Raw genomic sequence first — 22,543 nt, 5'->3', positions numbered from 1 at the left:
GCTCCCTCTACACTGTCCCCATCAAACACTCCCAGGGCAGGTACAGCACGGGGTTAGATACAGAATAAAGCTCCCTCTACACTGTCCCCATCAAACACTCCCAGGACAGGTACAGCACGGGGTTCGATACAGAGTAAAGCTCCCTCTACACTTTCCCCATCAAACACTCCCAGGACAGGTACAGCACGGGGTTAGATACAGAGTAAAGCTTCCTCTGCACTTTCCCCATCAAACACTCCCAGGACAGGTACAGCACGGTGTTAGATACAGAGTAAAGCTTCCTCTACACTGTCCCCATCAAACACTCCCAGGACAGGTACAGCACGGGGTTAGATACAGAGTAAAGCTTCCTCTGCACTTTCCCCATCAAACACTCCCAGGACAGGTACAGCACGGGGTTAGATACAGAGTAAAGCTCCCTCTACACTGTCCCCATCAAACACTCCCAGGACGGGTACAGCACGGGGTTAGATACAGAGTGAAGCTCCCTCTACACTGTCCCCGTCAAACACTCCCAGGACAGGTACAGCACGGGGTTAGATACAGAGTAAAGCTCCCTCTACACTGTCCCCATCAAACACTCCCAGGACAGGTACAGCACGGGGTTAGATACAGATTAAAGCTCCCTCTACACTGTCCCCATCAAACACTCCCAGGACGGGTACAGCACGGGGTTAGATACAGAGTAAAGCTCCCTCTACACTGTCCCCGTCAAACACTCCCAGGACAGGTACAGCACGGGGTTAGATACAGAGTAAAGCTCCCTCTACCCTGTCCCCATCAAACACTCCCAGGACAGGTACAGCACGGGGTTAGATACAGATTAAAGCTCCCTCTACACTGTCCCCATCAAACACTCCCAGGACGGGTACAGCACGGGGTTAGATACAGAGTAAAGCTCCCTCTACACTGTCCCCGTCAAACACTCCCAGGACAGGTACAGCACGGGGTTAGATACAGAGTAAAGCTCCCTCTACCCTGTCCCCATCAAACACTCCCAGGACAGGTACAGCACGGGGTTAGATACAGATTAAAGCTCCCTCTACACTGTCCCCATCAAACACTCCCAGGACGGGTACAGCACGGGGTTAGATACAGAGTAAAGCTCCCTCTACACTGTCCCCGTCAAACACTCCCAGGACAGGTACAGCACGGGGTTAGATACAGAGTAAAGCTCCCTCTACACTGTCCCCATCAAACACTCCCAGGACAGGTACAGCACGGGGTTGGATACAGAGTAAAGCTCCCTCTACACTGTCCCCATCAAACACTCCCAGGACAGGTACAGCACGGGGTTAGATACAGAGTAAAGCTTCCTCTGCACTAACCGTCGTCTGTCTCAGTGTCCATTTCAAACCAGCCTTTGGGTGGTGGGGGTGGTGGATTCTCGATGGGACGTCTGCCAGTGTGCCGAGCAGTCACTCTCTCCCCCGTTGCTGAGTGTCCAGCTGTACTGACTGTAATTGCTCTTGTTGCTTTGCAGCCTTCGCTCCCATACCATTCGGGGGGATTTACCTTCCTCTGGAGGTTCCAGCCAACAAGTGCCACCGATCTCCACTCGTCCTGGCGTATGATCAGGCTCACTTCTCTGCTCTGGTGTCCATGGAACAGAGAGAGTCCAGCAAAGAACAAGGTACTGACATTGGCAATCCTTCCGGCACACTGTCACTGTGGAGTGAGTTCCTCCCTGGTGTGTCCTGGGGCCCAATAATTATCCTTCAATAAACAGCAGTGAAACAGTTAAATCTCATCGCCATCTGCTTGCAGTCTCGGTGATTTTGCTCTCCGCGAATTCGCTTGAGATACGATAGGAGTGACTGCATGCCCAACAGGATGTCTGAGTGGCTGTGAAGCGCTGTGGGATGTCCTGAGGAGCTGATTGGCGCTATATAAACGCCTCGGTCCCTGTCTCGGCCACGATTTGAGCTTGTGGGTTGTCGCTGTCGGCAAGGGCTGCCCGCTTTCAATCCGTTTCTGATCGCTGCTCGCTTTTCCCATCTCCAGCTGTGATTCCTCTGACCGATTCGGAACACAAGTTGCTTCCCGTTCACTTTGCTGTGGATCCGGGAAAGGATTGGGAATGGGGGCCGGATGACACCGACAACGTGCGTTTGGCCAGGTGAGTGTGAGAGTCTGACCGCGTTTGCAAGCTTGCTGCGTAGATTTGTGATAGATTTGACAGGGATTTCTGCCACCCGCCAGAGCAGGACTGCCACCCCGTCTCGGCAGGCAGACATGCAATGCCCCGTGGGATAATCCTGGAGGCGGACAGCAGGCTGCGGAGGGCGTCTGCACGACACAGGGGCGGTGCTTGAGGGGGGGGGGGGGGGGACCCTGTTGGCCCTCGTACCCCAGGGTTCAGAGAGTGTGAACAAAGAACAAAGAAATGTACAGCACAGGGACAGACCCTTCGGCCCTCCAAGCCCGTGCCGACCATGCTGCCCGACTAAACTACAATCTTCTTCACTTCCTGGGTCCGTATCCCTCTATTCCCATCCTATTCATGTATTTGTCAAGATGCCCCTTAAATGTCCCTATCGTCCCTGCTTCCACCACCACCTCCGGTAGCGAGTTCCAGGCACCCGCTACCCTCTGTGTAAAAAAACTTGCCTCGCACATCTCTAAACCTTGCCCCTCTCACCTTAAACCTATGCCCCCTAGTAATTGACCCCTCTACCCTGGGGAAAAGCCTCTGACTATCCACTCTGTCTATGGCACTCACAGTTTTGTAGACCTCTATCAGGTCGCCACTCAACCTCCGTCATTCCAGTGAGAACAAACCAAGTTTATTCAACCTCCGCCCCCCCCCCACACACACACACACCGGGAATCCCCATGGTGATCTGTAACCACACACCGGGAATCCCCATGGTGATCTGTAACCCCACACACACCGGAAATCCCCATGGTGATCTGTAACCACACACACACCGGGCATCCCCATGGTGATCTGTAACCACACACACACCGGGAATCCCCATGGTGATCTGTAACCACACACACACCGGGAATCCCCATGGTGATCTGTAACCACACACACACACCGGGAATCCCCATGGTGATCTGTAACCACACACCGGGAATCCCCATGGTGATCTGTAACCCCACACCGGGAATCCCCATGGTGATCTGTAACCACACACACACCGGGAATCCCCATGGTGATCTGTAACCCGACACACACACCGGGAATCCCCATGGTGATCTGTAACCACACACACACCGGGAATCCCCATGGTGATCTGTAACCACACACACACCGGGAATCCCCATGGTGATCTGTAACCACACACCGGGAATCCCCATGGTGATCTGTAACCCGACACACACACCGGTAATCCCCATGGTGATCTGTAACCACACACACACCGGGAATCCCCATGGTGATCTGTAACCACACACACACCGGGAATCCCCATGGTGATCTGTAACCACACACACCGGGAATCCCCATGGTGATCTGTAACCCCACACACACCGGGAATCCCCATGGTGATCTGTAACCACACACACACCGGGAATCCCCATGGTGATCTGTAACCACACACCGGGAATCCCCATGGTGATCTGTAACCACACACCGGGAATCCCCATGGTGATCTGTAACCACACACCGGGAATCCCCATGGTGATCTGTAACCACACACACACCGGGAATCCCCATGGTGATCTGTAACCCGACACACACACCGAGAATCCCCATGGTGATCTGTAACCCGACACACACACCGGCAATCCCCATGGTGATCTGTAACCACACACCGGGAATCCCCATGGTGATCTGTAACCACACACCGGGAATCCCCATGGTGATCTGTAACCACACACACACCGGGAATCCCCATGGTGATCTGTAACCCGACACACACACCGAGAATCCCCATGGTGATCTGTAACCACACACACACCGGGAATCCCCATGGTGATCTGTGGCCACACACCGGGAATCCCCATGGTGATCTGTAACCACACACACACCGGGAATCCCCATGGTGATCTGTAACCACACACCGGGAATCCCCATGGTGATCTGTAACCCCACACACACCGGGAATCCCCATGGTGATCTGTAACCACACACACACCGGGAATCCCCATGGTGATCTGTAACCACACACACACCGGGAATCCCCATGGTGATCTGTAACCCCCCACACACACCGCGAATCCCCATGGTGATCTGTAACCACACAACGGGAATCCCCATGGTGATCTGTAACCCGACACACACACCGGGAATCCCTATGGTGATCTGTAACCACACACACACCGGGAATCCCCATGGTGATCTGTAACCCCACACACACCGGGAATCCCCATGGTGATCTGTAACCCCACACACACCGGGAATCCCCATGGTGATCTGTAACCCGACAGACACACCGAGAATCCCCATGGTGATCTGTAACCACACACACACCGGGAATCCCCATGGTGATCTGTAACCACACACCGGGAATCCCCATGGTGATCTGTAACCACACACACACCGGGAATCCCCATGGTGATCTGTAACCACACACCGGGAATCCCCATGGTGATCTGTAACCACACACACACCGGGAATCCCCATGGTGATCTGTAACCACACACACACCGGGAATCCCCATGGTGATCTGTAACCCGACACACACACCGGGAATCCCCCTGGTGATCTGTAACCACACACCGGGAATCCCCATGGTGATCTGTAACCACACACACACCGGGAATCCCCATGGTGATCTGTAACCACACACACACCGGGAATCCCCATGGTGATCTGTAACCACACACACACCGGGAATCCCCATGGTGATCTGTAACCACACACACACCGGGAATCCCCATGGTGATCTGTAACCACACACACACCGGGAATCCCCATGGTGATCTGTAACCACACACACACCGGGAATCCCCATGGTGATCTGTAACCACACACACACCGGGAATCCCCATGGTGATCTGTAACCACACACACCGGGAATCCCCATGGTGATCTGTAACCACACACACACCGGGAATCCCCATGGTGATCTGTAACCACACACCGGGAATCCCCATGGTGATCTGTAACCACACACACAACGTGAATCCCCATGGTGATCTGTAACCACACACACACCGGGAATCCCCATGGTGATCTGTAACCACACACACACCGGGAATCCCCATGGTGATCTGTAACCACACACACACCGGGAATCCCCATGGTGATCTGTAACCACACACTGGGAATCCCCATGGTGATCTGTAACCACACACACACCGGGAATCCCCATGGTGATCTGTAACCACACACACACCGGGAATCCCCATGGTGATCTGTAACCACACACCGCGAATCCCCATGGTGATCTGTAACCACACACACACACCGGGAATCCCCATGGTGATCTGTAACCACACACACACCGGGAATCCCCATGGTGATCTGTAACCACACACACACCGGGAATCCCCATGGTGATCTGTAACCCGACACACACACCGAGAATCCCCATGGTGATCTGTAACCCCACACACACCGGGAATCCCCATGGTGATCTGTAACCACACACCGGGAATCCCCATGGTGATCTGTAACCACACACACACGGGGAATCCCCATGGTGATCTGTAACCACACACACACCGGGAATCCCCATGGTGATCTGTAACCCGACACACACACCGGGAATCCCCATGGTGATCTGTAACCACACACACAGACACACACACGACACCTCTTTCTGAACAGACTGTGGATGTGTTTGATTTCTATTCCCTGATGTCCCTCTCCGTTCCCAGACTGGGTTTAATGTCCCTCTCCGCTCCCAGACCGGGTTCAATGTTCCTCTCCGCTCCCAGACTGGGTTTCATGTCCCTCTCCGCTCCCAGACCGGGTTTAATGTCCCTCTCCGCTCCCAGACTGGTTTTAATGTCCCTCTCCGCTCCCAGACTGGGTTTAATGTCCCTCTCCGCTCCCAGGCAGGGTTTAATGTACCTCTCTGCTCCCAGACTGGGTTTAATGTCCCTCTCCGCTCCCAGACTGGGTTTAATGTCCCTCTCCGCTCCCAGACTGGGTTTAATGTCCCTCTCCGCTCCCAGACTGGGTTTAATGTCCCTCTCCGCTCCCAGACTGGGTTTAATGTTCCTCTCCCCTCCCAGACTGGGTTTAATGTCCCTCTCCGCTCCCAGACTGGGTTTAATGTCCCTCTCCGCTCCCAGACTGGGTTTAATGTCCCTCTCCGCACCCAGACTGGGTTTAATGTCCCTCTCCGCTCCCAGACTGGGTTTAATGTCCCTCTCCGCTCCCAGACCGGGTATAATGTCCCTCTCCGCTCCCAGACTGGGTTTAATGTCCCTCTCCGCTCCCAGACCGGGTTTAATGTCCCTCTCCGCTCCGACTGGGTTTAATGTCCCTCTCCGCTCCCAGACCGGGTTTAATGTCCCTCTCCGCTCCCAGACCGGGTTTAATGTCCCTCTCCGCTCCCAGACCGGGTTTAATGTCCCTCTCCGCTCCAAGACTGGGTTTAATGTCCCTCTCCGCTCCCAGACTGGGTTTAATGTCCCTCTCCACTCCCAGACTGGGTTTAATGCCCCTCTCCGCTCCCAGACCGGGTTTAATGTCCCTCTCCGCTCCCAGACTGGGTTTAATGTCCCTCTCCGCTCCCAGACTGGGTTTAATGTCCCTCTCCGCTCCCAGACCGGGTTTAATGTGCCTCTCCGCTCCCAGACCGGGTTTAATGTCCCTCTCCGCTCCCAGACCGGGTTTAATGTGCCTCTCCGCTCCCAGACTGTGGTTTAATGTCCCTCTCCGCTCCCAGACCGGGTTTAATGTCCCTCTCCGCTCCCAGACTGGGTTTAATGTCCCTCTCCGCTCGCAGACTGGGTTAATGTCCCTCTCCGCTCCCAGACTGGGTTTAATGTCCCTCTCCGCTCCCAGACTGGGTTTAATGTCCCTCTCCGCTCCCAGACTGGGTTTAATGCCCCTCTCCGCTCCCAGACCGGGTGTAATGTCCCTCTCCGCTCCCAGACTGGGTTTAATGTCCCTCTCCGCTCCCAGACTGGGTTTAATGCCCCTCTCCGCTCCCAGACTGGGTTTAATGTCCCTCTCCGCTCCCAGACTGGGTTTAATGTCCCACTCCGCTCCCAGACTGGGTTTAATGCCCCTCTCCGCTCCCAGACCGGGTGTAATGTCCCTCTCCGCTCCCAGACTGGGTTAATGTCCCTCTCCGCTCCGAGACCGAGTGTAATGTCCCTCTCCGCTCCCAGACCGGGTGTAATATCCCTCTCCGCTCCCAGACTGGGTTTAATCTCCCTCTCCGCTCCCAGACTGGGTTTAATGCCCCTCTCCGCTCCCAGACTGGGTTTAATGCCCCTCTCCGCTCCCAGACTGGGTTTAATGTCCCTCTCCGCTCCCAGACTGGGTGTAATGTCCCTCTCCGCTCCCAGACTGGGTTTAATGTCCCTCTCCGCTCCCAGACCGGGTTTAATGTCCCTCTCCGCCCCCAGACTGGGTTTAATGCCCCTCTCCGCTCCCAGACCGGGTTTAATGTCCCTCTCCGCTCCCAGACTGGGTTTAATGTCCCTCTCCGTTCCCAGACTGGGTTTAATGTCCCTCTCCGCTCCCAGACTGGGTTTAATGCCCCTCTCCGCTCCCAGACTGGGATTAATGTTCCTCTCCGCTCCCAGACCGGGTTTAATGTCCCTCTCCGCTCCCAGACTGGGTTTAATGTCCCTCTCCGCTCCCAGACCGGGTTTAATGTCCCTCTCCGCTCCCAGACTGGGTTTAATGTTCCTCTCCGCTCCCAGACTGGGATTAATGTTCCTCTCCGCTCCCAGACTGGGTTTAATGTTCCTCTCCGCTCCCAGACTGGGTTTAATGTTCCTCTCCCCTCGCAGACTGGGTTTAATGTCCCTGTCCGCTCCCAGACCGGGTTTAATGTGCCTCTCCGCTCCGACTGGGTTTAATGTCCCTCTCCGATCCCAGACCGGGTTTAATGTCCCTCTCCGCTCCCAGACTGGGTTTAATGTCCCTCTCCGATCCCAGACCGGGTTTAATGTCCCTCTCCGCTCCCAGACTGGGTTTAATGTCCCTCTCCGCTCCCAGACTGGGTTTAATGTCTCTCTCCGCTCCCAGACTGGGTTTAATGTCCCTCTCCGCCCCCAGACTGGGTTTAATGTCCCTCTCCGCTCCCAGACCGAGTGTAATGTCCCTCTCCGCTCCCAGACCGGGTGTAATATCCCTCTCCGCTCCCAGACTGGGTTTAATCTCCCTCTCCGCTCCCAGACTGGGTTTAATGCCCCTCTCCGCTCCCAGACTGGGTTTAATGCCCCTCTCCGCTCCCAGACTGGGTTTAATGTCCCTCTCCGCTCCCAGACTGGGTGTAATGTCCCTCTCCGCTCCCAGACTGGGTTTAATGTCCCTCTCCGCTCCCAGACCGGGTTTAATGTCCCTCTCCGCCCCCAGACTGGGTTTAATGCCCCTCTCCGCTCCCAGACCGGGTTTAATGTCCCTCTCCGCTCCCAGACTGGGTTTAATGTCCCTCTCCGTTCCCAGACTGGGTTTAATGTCCCTCTCCGCTCCCAGACTGGGTTTAATGCCCCTCTCCGCTCCCAGACTGGGATTAATGTCCCTCTCCGCTCCCAGACCGGGTTTAATGTCCCTCTCCGCTCCCAGACTGGGTTTAATGTCCCTCTCCGCTCCCAGACCGGGTTTAATGTCCCTCTCCGCTCCCAGACTGGGTTTAATGTTCCTCTCCGCTCCCAGACTGGGATTAATGTTCCTCTCCGCTCCCAGACTGGGTTTAATGTTCCTCTCCGCTCCCAGACTGGGTTTAATGTTCCTCTCCCCTCGCAGACTGGGTTTAATGTCCCTGTCCGCTCCCAGACCGGGTTTAATGTGCCTCTCCGCTCCGACTGGGTTTAATGTCCCTCTCCGATCCCAGACCGGGTTTAATGTCCCTCTCCGCTCCCAGACTGGGTTTAATGTCCCTCTCCGATCCCAGACCGGGTTTAATGTCCCTCTCCGCTCCCAGACTGGGTTTAATGTCCCTCTCCGCTCCCAGACTGGGTTTAATGTCCCTCTCCGCTCCCAGACTGGGTTTAATGTCCCTCTCCGCCCCCAGACTGGGTTTAATGTCCCTCTCCGCTCCCAGACCGGGTTTAATGTCCCTCTCTGCTCCCAGACTGGGTTTAATGCCCCTCTCCGCTCCCAGACCGGTTTTAATGTTCCTCTCCGCTCCCAGACTGGGTTTAATGTCCCTCTCCGCTCCCAGACTGGGTTTAATGTCCCTCTCCGCTCCCAGACTGGGTTTAATGTCCCTCTCCGCTCCCAGACTGGGTTTAATGTCCCTCTCCGCCCCCAGACTGGGTTTAATGTCCCTCTCCCCCCCCAGACCGGGTTTAATGATCCTCTCCCCTCCCAGACTGGGTTTAATGTCCCTCTCCGCTCCCAGACTGGGTTTAATGTCCCTCTCTGCTCCCAGACTGGGTTTAATGCCCGTCTCCGCTCCCAGACCGGTTTTAATGTTCCTCTCCGCTCCCAGACTGGGTTTAATGTTCCTCTCCGCTCCCAGACTGGGTTAATGTTCCTCTCCGCTCCCAGACTGGGTTTAATGTTCCTCTCCGCTCCCAGACTGGGTTTAATGTCTCTCTCCGCTCCCAGACTGGGTTAATGTCCCTCTCCCCTCCCAGACCGGGTTTAATGTCCCTCTCCGCTCCCAGACTGGGTTAATGTCCCTCTCCGCTCCCAGACCGGGTTTAATGTCCCTCTCCGCTCCCAGACTGGGTTTAATGCCCCTCTCCGCTCCCAGACTGGGTTTAATGTCCCTCTCCGCTCCCAGACTGGGTTTAATGTCCCTCTCCGCTCCCAGACTGGGTTTAATGTCCCTCTCCGCTCCCAGACTGGGTTTAATGTCCCTCTCCTCTCCCAGACTGGGTTAATGTCCCTCTCCGCTCCCAGACCGGGTTTAATGTCCCTCTACGCTCCCAGACTGGGTTTAATGTCCCTCTCCGCTCCCAGACTGGGTTTAATGCCCCTCTCCGCTCCCAGACTGGGTTAATGTCCCTCTCCGCTCCCAGACTGTGTTTAATGCCCCTCTCCGCTCCCAGACTGGGTTTAATGTCCCTCTCCGCTCCCAGACTGGGTTTAATGCCCCTCTCCGCTCCCAGACTGGGTTAATGTCCCTCTCCGCTCCCAGACTGGGTTTAATGTCCCTCTCCTCTCCCAGACTGGGTTAATGTCCCTCTCCGCTCCCAGACTGGGTTAATGTCCCTCTCCCCTCCCAGACCGGGTTTAATGTCCCTCTCCGCTCCCAGACTGGGTTAATGTCCCTCTCCGCTCCCAGACCGGGTTTAATGTCCCTCTCCGCTCCCAGACTGGGTTTAATGCCCCTCTCCGCTCCCAGACTGGGTTTAATGTCCCTCTCCGCTCCCAGACTGGGTTTAATGTCCCTCTCCGCTCCCAGACTGGGTTTAATGTCCCTCTCCGCTCCCAGACTGGGTTTAATGTCCCTCTCCTCTCCCAGACTGGGTTAATGTCCCTCTCCGCTCCCAGACCGGGTTTAATGTCCCTCTACGCTCCCAGACTGGGTTTAATGTCCCTCTCCGCTCCCAGACTGGGTTTAATGCCCCTCTCCGCTCCCAGACTGGGTTAATGTCCCTCTCCGCTCCCAGACTGTGTTTAATGCCCCTCTCCGCTCCCAGACTGGGTTTAATGTCCCTCTCCGCTCCCAGACTGGGTTTAATGCCCCTCTCCGCTCCCAGACTGGGTTAATGTCCCTCTCCGCTCCCAGACTGGGTTTAATGTCCCTCTCCTCTCCCAGACTGGGTTAATGTCCCTCTCCGCTCCCAGACTGGGTTAATGTCCCTCTCCGTTCCCAGACTGGGTTTAATGTCCCTCTCCGCTCCCAGACTGGGTTTAATGTCCCTCTCCGCTCCCAGACTGGGTTTAATGTCCCTCTCCGCTCCCAGACTGGGTTTAATGTCCCTCTCCGCTCCCAGACTGGGTTTAATGTCCCTCTCCGCTCCCAGACCGGGTTTAATGGCCCTCTCCGCTCCCAGACCGGGTTTAATGTCCCTCTCCGCTCCCAGACCGGGTTTAATGTCCCTCTCCGCTCCCAGACTGGGTTTAATGTCCCTCTCCGCTCGCAGACTGGGTTTAATGTCCCTCTCCGCTCCCAGACCGGGTTTAATGTGCCTCTCCGCTCCCAGACTGGGTTTAATGTCCCTCTCCGCTCCCAGACTGGGTTTAATGTCCCTCTCCGCTCCCAGACCGGGTTTAATGGCCCTCTCCGCTCCCAGACCGGGTTTAATGTCCCTCTCCGCTCCCAGACCGGGTTTAATGTCCCTCTCCGCTCCCAGACTGGGTTTAATGTCCCTCTCCGCTCCCAGACCGGGTTTAATGTCCCTCTCCGCTCCCAGACCGGGTTTAATGTCCCTCTCCGCTCCCAGACTGGGTTTAATGCCCCTCTCCGCTCCCAGAGCGTGTTTAATGTCCCTCTCCCCTCCCAGACTGGGTTTAATGTCCCTCTCCCCTCCCAGACTGGGTTTAATGTCCCTCTTCGCTCCCAGACTGGGTTTAATGTCCCTCTCCGCTCCCAGACCGTGTTTAATGTCCCTCTCCCCTCCCAGACTGGGTTTAATGTCCCTCTCCCCTCCCAGACTGGGTTTAATGTCCCTCTCCGCTCCCAGACTGGGTTTAATGTCCCTCTCCGCTCCCAGACCGGGTTTAATGTCCCTCTCCGCTCCCAGACTGGGTTTAATGTCCCTCTCCGCTCCCAGACCGGGTGTAATGTCCCTCTCAGCTCCCAGACTGGGTTTAATGTCCCTCTCCGCTCCCAGACCGGGTTTAATGTGCCTCTCCGCTCCCAGACTGTGGTTTAATGTCCCTCTCCGCTCCCAGACCGGGTTTAATGTCCCTCTCCGCTCCCAGACTGGGTTTAATGTCCCTCTCCGCTCCCAGACTGGGTTTAATGTCCCTCTCCGCTCCCAGACTGGGTTTAATGTCCCTCTCCGCTCCCAGACTGGGTTTAAAGTCCCTCTCCGCTCCCAGACTGGGTTTAATGCCCCTCTCCGCTCCCAGACTGGGTTTAATGTCCCTCTCCGCTCCCAGACTGGGTGTAATGTCCCTCTCCGCTCCCAGACTGGGTTTAATGTCCCTGTCCGCTCCCAGACTGGGTTTAATGTCCCTCTCCGCTCCCAGACCGGGTTTAATGTCCCTCTCCGCCCCCAGACCGGGTTTAATGCCCCTCTCCGCTCCCAGACCGGGTTTAATGTCCCTCTCCGCTCCCAGACTGGGTTTAATGTCCCTCTCCGTTCCCAGACTGGGTTTAATGTCCCTCTCCGCTCCCAGACCGGGTTTAATGTCCCTCTCCGCTCCCAGACTGGGTTTAATGTCCCTCTCCGCTCCCAGACTGGGTTTAATGTCCCTCTCTGCTCCCAGTCTGTGTTTAATGTCCCTCTCCGCTCCCAGACCGGGTTTAATGTCCCTCTCCGCTCCCAGACTGGGTTTAATGTCCCTCTCCGCTCCCAGACCGGGTTTAATGTCCCTCTCCGCTCCCAGACTGGTTTTAATGTCCCTCTCCGCTCCCAGACTGGGTTTAATGTCCCTCTCCGCTCCCAGGCAGGGTTTAATGTACCTCTCTGCTCCCAGACTGGGTTTAATGTCCCTCTCCGCTCCCAGACTGGGTTTAATGTCCCTCTCCGCTCCCAGACTGGGTTTAATGTCCCTCTCCGCTCCCAGACTGGGTTTAATGTCCCTCTCCGCTCCCAGACTGGGTTTAATGTTCCTCTCCCCTCCCAGACTGGGTTTAATGTCCCTCTCCGCTCCCAGACTGGGTTTAATGTCCCTCTCCGCTCCCAGACTGGGTTTAATGTCCCTCTCCGCACCCAGACTGGGTTTAATGTCCCTCTCCGCTCCCAGACTGGGTTTAATGTCCCTCTCCGCTCCCAGACCGGGTATAATGTCCCTCTCCGCTCCCAGACTGGGTTTAATGTCCCTCTCCGCTCCCAGACCGGGTTTAATGTCCCTCTCCGCTCCGACTGGGTTTAATGTCCCTCTCCGCTCCCAGACCGGGTTTAATGTCCCTCTCCGCTCCCAGACCGGGTTTAATGTCCCTCTCCGCTCCCAGACCGGGTTTAATGTCCCTCTCCGCTCCAAGACTGGGTTTAATGTCCCTCTCCGCTCCCAGACTGGGTTTAATGTCCCTCTCCACTCCCAGACTGGGTTTAATGCCCCTCTCCGCTCCCAGACCGGGTTTAATGTCCCTCTCCGCTCCCAGACTGGGTTTAATGTCCCTCTCCGCTCCCAGACTGGGTTTAATGTCCCTCTCCGCTCCCAGACCGGGTTTAATGTGCCTCTCCGCTCCCAGACCGGGTTTAATGTCCCTCTCCGCTCCCAGACCGGGTTTAATGTGCCTCTCCGCTCCCAGACTGTGGTTTAATGTCCCTCTCCGCTCCCAGACCGGGTTTAATGTCCCTCTCCGCTCCCAGACTGGGTTTAATGTCCCTCTCCGCTCGCAGACTGGGTTAATGTCCCTCTCCGCTCCCAGACTGGGTTTAATGTCCCTCTCCGCTCCCAGACTGGGTTTAATGTCCCTCTCCGCTCCCAGACTGGGTTTAATGCCCCTCTCCGCTCCCAGACCGGGTGTAATGTCCCTCTCCGCTCCCAGACTGGGTTTAATGTCCCTCTCCGCTCCCAGACTGGGTTTAATGCCCCTCTCCGCTCCCAGACTGGGTTTAATGTCCCTCTCCGCTCCCAGACTGGGTTTAATGTCCCACTCCGCTCCCAGACTGGGTTTAATGCCCCTCTCCGCTCCCAGACCGGGTGTAATGTCCCTCTCCGCTCCCAGACTGGGTTAATGTCCCTCTCCGCTCCGAGACCGAGTGTAATGTCCCTCTCCGCTCCCAGACCGGGTGTAATATCCCTCTCCGCTCCCAGACTGGGTTTAATCTCCCTCTCCGCTCCCAGACTGGGTTTAATGCCCCTCTCCGCTCCCAGACTGGGTTTAATGCCCCTCTCCGCTCCCAGACTGGGTTTAATGTCCCTCTCCGCTCCCAGACTGGGTGTAATGTCCCTCTCCGCTCCCAGACTGGGTTTAATGTCCCTCTCCGCTCCCAGACCGGGTTTAATGTCCCTCTCCGCCCCCAGACTGGGTTTAATGCCCCTCTCCGCTCCCAGACCGGGTTTAATGTCCCTCTCCGCTCCCAGACTGGGTTTAATGTCCCTCTCCGTTCCCAGACTGGGTTTAATGTCCCTCTCCGCTCCCAGACTGGGTTTAATGCCCCTCTCCGCTCCCAGACTGGGATTAATGTCCCTCTCCGCTCCCAGACCGGGTTTAATGTCCCTCTCCGCTCCCAGACTGGGTTTAATGTCCCTCTCCGCTCCCAGACCGGGTTTAATGTCCCTCTCCGCTCCCAGACTGGGTTTAATGTTCCTCTCCGCTCCCAGACTGGGATTAATGTTCCTCTCCGCTCCCAGACTGGGTTTAATGTTCCTCTCCGCTCCCAGACTGGGTTTAATGTTCCTCTCCCCTCGCAGACTGGGTTTAATGTCCCTGTCCGCTCCCAGACCGGGTTTAATGTGCCTCTCCGCTCCGACTGGGTTTAATGTCCCTCTCCGATCCCAGACCGGGTTTAATGTCCCTCTCCGCTCCCAGACTGGGTTTAATGTCCCTCTCCGATCCCAGACCGGGTTTAATGTCCCTCTCCGCTCCCAGACTGGGTTTAATGTCCCTCTCCGCTCCCAGACTGGGTTTAATGTCCCTCTCTGCTCCCAGACTGGGTTTAATGTCCCTCTCCGCCCCCAGACTGGGTTTAATGTCCCTCTCCGCTCCCAGACCGAGTGTAATGTCCCTCTCCGCTCCCAGACCGGGTGTAATATCCCTCTCCGCTCCCAGACTGGGTTTAATCTCCCTCTCCGCTCCCAGACTGGGTTTAATGCCCCTCTCCGCTCCCAGACTGGGTTTAATGCCCCTCTCCGCTCCCAGACTGGGTTTAATGTCCCTCTCCGCTCCCAGACTGGGTGTAATGTCCCTCTCCGCTCCCAGACTGGGTTTAATGTCCCTCTCCGCTCCCAGACCGGGTTTAATGTCCCTCTCCGCCCCCAGACTGGGTTTAATGCCCCTCTCCGCTCCCAGACCGGGTTTAATGTCCCTCTCCGCTCCCAGACTGGGTTTAATGTCCCTCTCCGTTCCCAGACTGGGTTTAATGTCCCTCTCCGCTCCCAGACTGGGTTTAATGCCCCTCTCCGCTCCCAGACTGGGATTAATGTCCCTCTCCGCTCCCAGACCGGGTTTAATGTCCCTCTCCGCTCCCAGACTGGGTTTAATGTCCCTCTCCGCTCCCAGACCGGGTTTAATGTCCCTCTCCGCTCCCAGACTGGGTTTAATGTTCCTCTCCGCTCCCAGACTGGGATTAATGTTCCTCTCCGCTCCCAGACTGGGTTTAATGTTCCTCTCCGCTCCCAGACTGGGTTTAATGTTCCTCTCCCCTCGCAGACTGGGTTTAATGTCCCTGTCCGCTCCCAGACCGGGTTTAATGTGCCTCTCCGCTCCGACTGGGTTTAATGTCCCTCTCCGATCCCAGACCGGGTTTAATGTCCCTCTCCGCTCCCAGACTGGGTTTAATGTCCCTCTCCGATCCCAGACCGGGTTTAATGTCCCTCTCCGCTCCCAGACTGGGTTTAATGTCCCTCTCCGCTCCCAGACTGGGTTTAATGTCCCTCTCCGCTCCCAGACTGGGTTTAATGTCCCTCTCCGCCCCCAGACTGGGTTTAATGTCCCTCTCCGCTCCCAGACCGGGTTTAATGTCCCTCTCTGCTCCCAGACTGGGTTTAATGCCCCTCTCCGCTCCCAGACCGGTTTTAATGTTCCTCTCCGCTCCCAGACTGGGTTTAATGTCCCTCTCCGCTCCCAGACTGGGTTTAATGTCCCTCTCCGCTCCCAGACTGGGTTTAATGTCCCTCTCCGCTCCCAGACTGGGTTTAATGTCCCTCTCCGCCCCCAGACTGGGTTTAATGTCCCTCTCCCCCCCCAGACCGGGTTTAATGATCCTCTCCCCTCCCAGACTGGGTTTAATGTCCCTCTCCGCTCCCAGACTGGGTTTAATGTCCCTCTCTGCTCCCAGACTGGGTTTAATGCCCGTCTCCGCTCCCAGACCGGTTTTAATGTTCCTCTCCGCTCCCAGACTGGGTTTAATGTTCCTCTCCGCTCCCAGACTGGGTTAATGTTCCTCTCCGCTCCCAGACTGGGTTTAATGTTCCTCTCCGCTCCCAGACTGGGTTTAATGTCTCTCTCCGCTCCCAGACTGGGTTAATGTCCCTCTCCCCTCCCAGACCGGGTTTAATGTCCCTCTCCGCTCCCAGACTGGGTTAATGTCCCTCTCCGCTCCCAGACCGGGTTTAATGTCCCTCTCCGCTCCCAGACTGGGTTTAATGCCCCTCTCCGCTCCCAGACTGGGTTTAATGTCCCTCTCCGCTCCCAGACTGGGTTTAATGTCCCTCTCCGCTCCCAGACTGGGTTTAATGTCCCTCTCCGCTCCCAGACTGGGTTTAATGTCCCTCTCCTCTCCCAGACTGGGTTAATGTCCCTCTCCGCTCCCAGACCGGGTTTAATGTCCCTCTACGCTCCCAGACTGGGTTTAATGTCCCTCTCCGCTCCCAGACTGGGTTTAATGCCCCTCTCCGCTCCCAGACTGGGTTAATGTCCCTCTCCGCTCCCAGACTGTGTTTAATGCCCCTCTCCGCTCCCAGACTGGGTTTAATGTCCCTCTCCGCTCCCAGACTGGGTTTAATGCCCCTCTCCGCTCCCAGACTGGGTTAATGTCCCTCTCCGCTCCCAGACTGGGTTTAATGTCCCTCTCCTCTCCCAGACTGGGTTAATGTCCCTCTCCGCTCCCAGACTGGGTTAATGTCCCTCTCCGTTCCCAGACTGGGTTTAATGTCCCTCTCCGCTCCCAGACTGGGTTTAATGTCCCTCTCCGCTCCCAGACTGGGTTTAATGTCCCTCTCCGCTCCCAGACTGGGTTTAATGTCCCTCTCCGCTCCCAGACCGGGTTTAATGTCCCTCTCCGCTCCCAGACCGGGTTTAATGGCCCTCTCCGCTCCCAGACCGGGTTTAATGTCCCTCTCCGCTCCCAGACCGGGTTTAATGTCCCTCTCCGCTCCCAGACCGGGTTTAATGTCCCTCTCCGCTCGCAGACTGGGTTTAATGTCCCTCTCCGCTCCCAGACCGGGTTTAATGTGCCTCTCCGCTCCCAGACTGGGTTTAATGTCCCTCTCCGCTCCCAGACTGGGTTTAATGTCCCTCTCCGCTCCCAGACCGGGTTTAATGGCCCTCTCCGCTCCCAGACCGGGTTTAATGTCCCTCTCCGCTCCCAGACCGGGTTTAATGTCCCTCTCCGCTCCCAGACTGGGTTTAATGTCCCTCTCCGCTCCCAGACCGGGTTTAATGTCCCTCTCCGCTCCCAGACCGGGTTTAATGTCCCTCTCCGCTCCCAGACTGGGTTTAATGCCCCTCTCCGCTCCCAGAGCGTGTTTAATGTCCCTCTCCCCTCCCAGACTGGGTTTAATGTCCCTCTCCCCTCCCAGACTGGGTTTAATGTCCCTCTTCGCTCCCAGACTGGGTTTAATGTCCCTCTCCGCTCCCAGACCGTGTTTAATGTCCCTCTCCCCTCCCAGACTGGGTTTAATGTCCCTCTCCCCTCCCAGACTGGGTTTAATGTCCCTCTCCGCTCCCAGACTGGGTTTAATGTCCCTCTCCGCTCCCAGACCGGGTTTAATGTCCCTCTCCGCTCCCAGACTGGGTTTAATGTCCCTCTCCGCTCCCAGACCGGGTGTAATGTCCCTCTCAGCTCCCAGACTGGGTTTAATGTCCCTCTCCGCTCCCAGACCGGGTTTAATGTGCCTCTCCGCTCCCAGACTGTGGTTTAATGTCCCTCTCCGCTCCCAGACCGGGTTTAATGTCCCTCTCCGCTCCCAGACTGGGTTTAATGTCCCTCTCCGCTCCCAGACTGGGTTTAATGTCCCTCTCCGCTCCCAGACTGGGTTTAATGTCCCTCTCCGCTCCCAGACTGGGTTTAAAGTCCCTCTCCGCTCCCAGACTGGGTTTAATGCCCCTCTCCGCTCCCAGACTGGGTTTAATGTCCCTCTCCGCTCCCAGACTGGGTGTAATGTCCCTCTCCGCTCCCAGACTGGGTTTAATGTCCCTCTCCGCTCCCAGACCGGGTTTAATGTCCCTCTCCGCTCCCAGACCGGGTTTAATGTCCCTCTCCGCCCCCAGACCGGGTTTAATGCCCCTCTCCGCTCCCAGACCGGGTTTAATGTCCCTCTCCGCTCCCAGACTGGGTTTAATGTCCCTCTCCGTTCCCAGACTGGGTTTAATGTCCCTCTCCGCTCCCAGACCGGGTTTAATGTCCCTCTCCGCTCCCAGACTGGGTTTAATGTCCCTCTCCGCTCCCAGACTGGGTTTAATGTCCCTCTCTGCTCCCAGTCTGTGTTTAATGTCCCTCTCCGCTCCCAGACCGGGTTTAATGTCCCTCTCCGCTCCCAGACTGGGTTTAATGTCCCTCTCTGCTCCCAGACTGGGTTTAATGTCCCTCTCCACTCCCAGACTGGGTTTAATGTCCCTCTCCGCTCCCAGACTGGGTTTAATGTCCCTCTCCGCTCCCAGACTGGGTTTAATGTCCCTCTCCTCTCCCAGACTGGGTTAATGTCCCTCTCCGCTCCCAGACCGGGTTTAATGTCCCTCTCCGCTCCCAGACCGGGTTTAATGGCCCTCTCCGCTCCCAGACTGGGTTTAATGTCCCTCTCCGCTCCCAGACTGGGTTTAATGTCCCTCTCCGCTCCCAGACTGGGTTTAATGTCCTTCTCCGCTCCCAGACTGGGTTTAATGCCCCTCTACGCTCCCAGACTGGGTTTAATGTCCCTCTCCGCTCCCAGACCGGGTTTAATGTCCCTCTCCGCTCCCAGACTGGGTTTAATGCCCCTCTCCGCTCCCAGAGCGTGTTTAATGTCCCTCTCCCCTCCCAGACTGGGTTTAATGTCCCTCTCCCCTCCCAGACTGGGTTTAATGTCCCTCTTCGCTCCCAGACTGGGTTTAATGTCCCTCTCCGCTCCCAGACCGTGTTTAATGTCCCTCTCCCCTCCCAGACTGGGTTTAATGTCCCTCTCCCCTCCCAGACTGGGTTTAATGTCCCTCTCCGCTCCCAGACCGGGTTTAATGTCCCTCTCCGCTCCCAGACTGGGTTTAATGTCCCTCTCTGCTCCCGGACTGTGTTTAATGTCCCTCTCCACTCCCAGACCGGGTTTAATGTCCCTCTCCGCTCCCAGACTGGGTTTAATGTCCCTCTCCGCTCCCAGACTGGGTTTAATGTCCCTCTCCGCTCCCAGACTGGGTTTAATGTCCCTCTCCGCTCCCAGACCGGGTTTAATGTCCCTCTCTGCTCCCAGACTGGGTTTAATGCCCCTCTCCGCTCCCAGACCGGTTTTAATGTTCCTCTCCGCTCCCAGACTGGGTTTAATGTCCCTCTCCGCTCCCAGACCGGGTTTAATGTCCCTCTCCGCTCCCAGACTGGGTTTAATGTCCCTCTCCGCTCCCAGACCGGGTGTAATGTCCCTCTCCGCTCCCAGACCGGGTTTAATGTGCCTCTCCGCTCCCAGACTGTGGTTTAATGTCCCTCTCCGCTCCCAGACCGGGTTTAATGTCCCTCTCCGCTCCCAGACTGGGTTTAATGTCCCTCTCCGCTCCCAGACTGGGTTTAATGTCCCTCTCCGCTCCCAGACTGGGTTTAATGTCCCTCTCCGCTCCCAGACTGGGTTTAAAGTCCCTCTCCGCTCCCAGACTGGGTTTCATGTCCCTCTCCGCTCCCAGACCGGGTGTAATGTCCCTCTCCGCTCCCAGACTGGGTTTAATGCCCCTCTCCGCTCCCAGACTGGGTTTAATGTCCCTCTCCGCTCCCAGACTGGGTGTAATGTCCCTCTCCGCTCCCAGACTGGGTTTAATGTCCCTCTCCGCTCCCAGACTGGGTGTAATGTCCCTCTCCGCTCCCAGACTGGGTTTAATGCCCCTCTCCGCTCCCAGACTGGGTTTAATGTCCCTCTCCGCTCCCAGACTGGGTTTAATGTCCCTCTCCGCTCCCAGACTGGGTTTAATGTCCCTCTCCGCTCCCAGACTGGGTTTAATGTCCCTCTCCGCTCCCAGACCGGGTTTAATGTCCCTCTCCGCCCCCAGACCGGGTTTAATGCCCCTCTCCGCTCCCAGACCGGGTTTAATGTCCCTCTCCGCTCCCAGACTGGGTTTAATGTCCCTCTCCGTTCCCAGACTGGGTTTAATGTCCCTCTCCGCTCCCAGACCGGGTTTAATGTCCCTCTCCGCTCCCAGACTGGGTTTAATGTCCCTCTCCGCTCCCAGACTGGGTTTAATGTCCCTCTCTGCTCCCAGTCTGTGTTTAATGTCCCTCTCCGCTCCCAGACCGGGTTTAATGTCCCTCTCCGCTCCCAGACTGGGTTTAATGTCCCTCTCTGCTCCCGGACTGTGTTTAATGTCCCTCTCCACTCCCAGACCGGGTTTAATGTCCCTCTCCGCTCCCAGACTGGGTTTAATGTCCCTCTCCGCTCCCAGACTGGGTTTAATGTCCCTCTCCGCTCCCAGACTGGGTTTAATGTCCCTCTCCGCTCCCAGACCGGGTTTAATGTCCCTCTCTGCTCCCAGACTGGGTTTAATGCCCCTCTCCGCTCCCAGACCGGTTTTAATGTTCCTCTCCGCTCCCAGACTGGGTTTAATGTCCCTCTCCGCTCCCAGACTGGGTTTAATGTCCCTCTCCGCTCCCAGACTGGGTTTAATGTCCCTCTCCGCTCCCAGACTGGGTTTAATGTCCCTCTCCGCCCCCAGACTGGGTTTAATGTCCCTCTCCCCCCCCCAGACCGGGTTTAATGATCCTCTCCCCTCCCAGACTGGGTTTAATGCCCCTCTCTGCTCCCAGACTGGGTTTAATGCCCGTCTCCGCTCCCAGACCGGTTTTAATGTTCCTCTCCGCTCCCAGACTGGGTTTAATGTTCCTCTCCGCTCCCAGACTGGGTTAATGTTCCTCTCCGCTCCCAGACTGGGTTTAATGTCTCTCTCCGCTCCCAGACTGGGTTTAATGTCTCTCTCCGCTCCCAGACTGGGTTTAATGTCCCTCTCCGCTCCCAGACTGGGTTTAATGTCCCTCTCCGCCCCCAGACTGGGTTTAATGTCCCTCTCCGCTCCCAGACCGGGTTTAATGTCCCTCTCTGCTCCCAGACTGGGTTTAATGCCCCTCTCCGCTCCCAGACCGGTTTTAATGTTCCTCTCCGCTCCCAGACCGGGTTTAATGTCCCTCTCCGCTCCCAGACTGGGTTTAATGTCCCTCTCCGCTCCCAGACTGGGTTTAATGTCCCTCTCCGCTCCCAGACTGGGTTTAATGTCCCTCTCCGCCCCCAGACTGGGTTTAATGTCCCTCTCCCCCCCCAGACCGGGTTTAATGATCCTCTCCCCTCCCAGACTGGGTTTAATGTCCCTCTCCGCTCCCAGACTGGGTTTAATGTCCCTCTCTGCTCCCAGACTGGGTTTAATGTCCCTCTCCGCTCCCAGACCGGTTTTAATGTTCCTCTCCGCTCCCAGACTGGGTTTAATGTTCCTCTCCGCTCCCAGACTGGGTTTAATGTTCCTCTCCGCTCCCAGACTGGTTTAATGTTCCTCTCCGCTCCCAGACTGGGTTTAATGTTCCTCTCCGCTCCCAGACTGGGTTTAATGTCTCTCTCCGCTCCCAGACTGGGTTAATGTCCCTCTCCCCTCCCAGACCGGGTTTAATGTCCCTCTCCGCTCCCAGACTGGGTTAATGTCCCTCTCCGCTCCCAGACCGGGTTTAATGTCCCTCTCCGCTCCCAGACTGGGTTTAATGCCCCTCTCCGCTCCCAGACTGGGTTTAATGTCCCTCTCCGCTCCCAGACTGGGTTTAATGTCCCTCTCCGCTCCCAGACTGGGTTTAATGTCCCTCTCCTCTCCCAGACTGGGTTAATGTCCCTCTCCGCTCCCAGACCGGGTTTAATGTCCCTCTACGCTCCCAGACTGGGTTTAATGTCCCTCTCCGCTCCCAGACTGGGTTTAATGCCCCTCTCCGCTCCCAGACTGGGTTAATGTCCCTCTCCGCTCCCAGACTGTGTTTAATGCCCCTCTCCGCTCCCAGACTGGGTTTAATGTCCCTCTCCGCTCCCAGACTGGGTTTAATGCCCCTCTCCGCTCCCAGACTGGGTTAATGTCCCTCTCCGCTCCCAGACTGGGTTTAATGTCCCTCTCCTCTCCCAGACTGGGTTAATGTCCCTCTCCGCTCCCAGACTGGGTTAATGTCCCTCTCCGTTCCCAGACTGGGTTTAATGTCCCTCTCCGCTCCCAGACTGGGTTTAATGTCCCTCTCCGCTCCCAGACTGGGTTTAATGTCCCTCTCCGCTCCCAGACTGGGTTTAATGTCCCTCTCCGCTCCCAGACTGGGTTTAATGTCCCTCTCCGCTCCCAGACCGGGTTTAATGGCCCTCTCCGCTCCCAGACCGGGTTTAATG

General features: G+C 56.6%; 1 protein-coding gene across 1 annotated transcript in view; it reads left to right on the top strand.

Annotated features, from left to right (window-relative positions):
• LOC140403014 (OTU domain-containing protein 7B-like) overlaps positions 1-22,543 on the top strand; it is a 185,927-nt gene that overhangs the window by 146,703 nt on the left and 16,681 nt on the right. Inside the window, 2 exon segments of the mRNA XM_072490668.1 lie at positions 1,484-1,633; positions 2,005-2,119. Of these exon segments, the coding sequence (XP_072346769.1) occupies positions 1,484-1,633; positions 2,005-2,119 (265 nt within the window).

This window comes from Scyliorhinus torazame, chromosome 26, assembly GCF_047496885.1.
Source record: "Scyliorhinus torazame isolate Kashiwa2021f chromosome 26, sScyTor2.1, whole genome shotgun sequence".
NCBI lineage: Eukaryota > Metazoa > Chordata > Chondrichthyes > Carcharhiniformes > Scyliorhinidae > Scyliorhinus > Scyliorhinus torazame.
The sequence above is the reverse complement of the archived record's forward strand: the minus strand, read 5'-3'. Positions and strand labels throughout refer to the sequence as shown.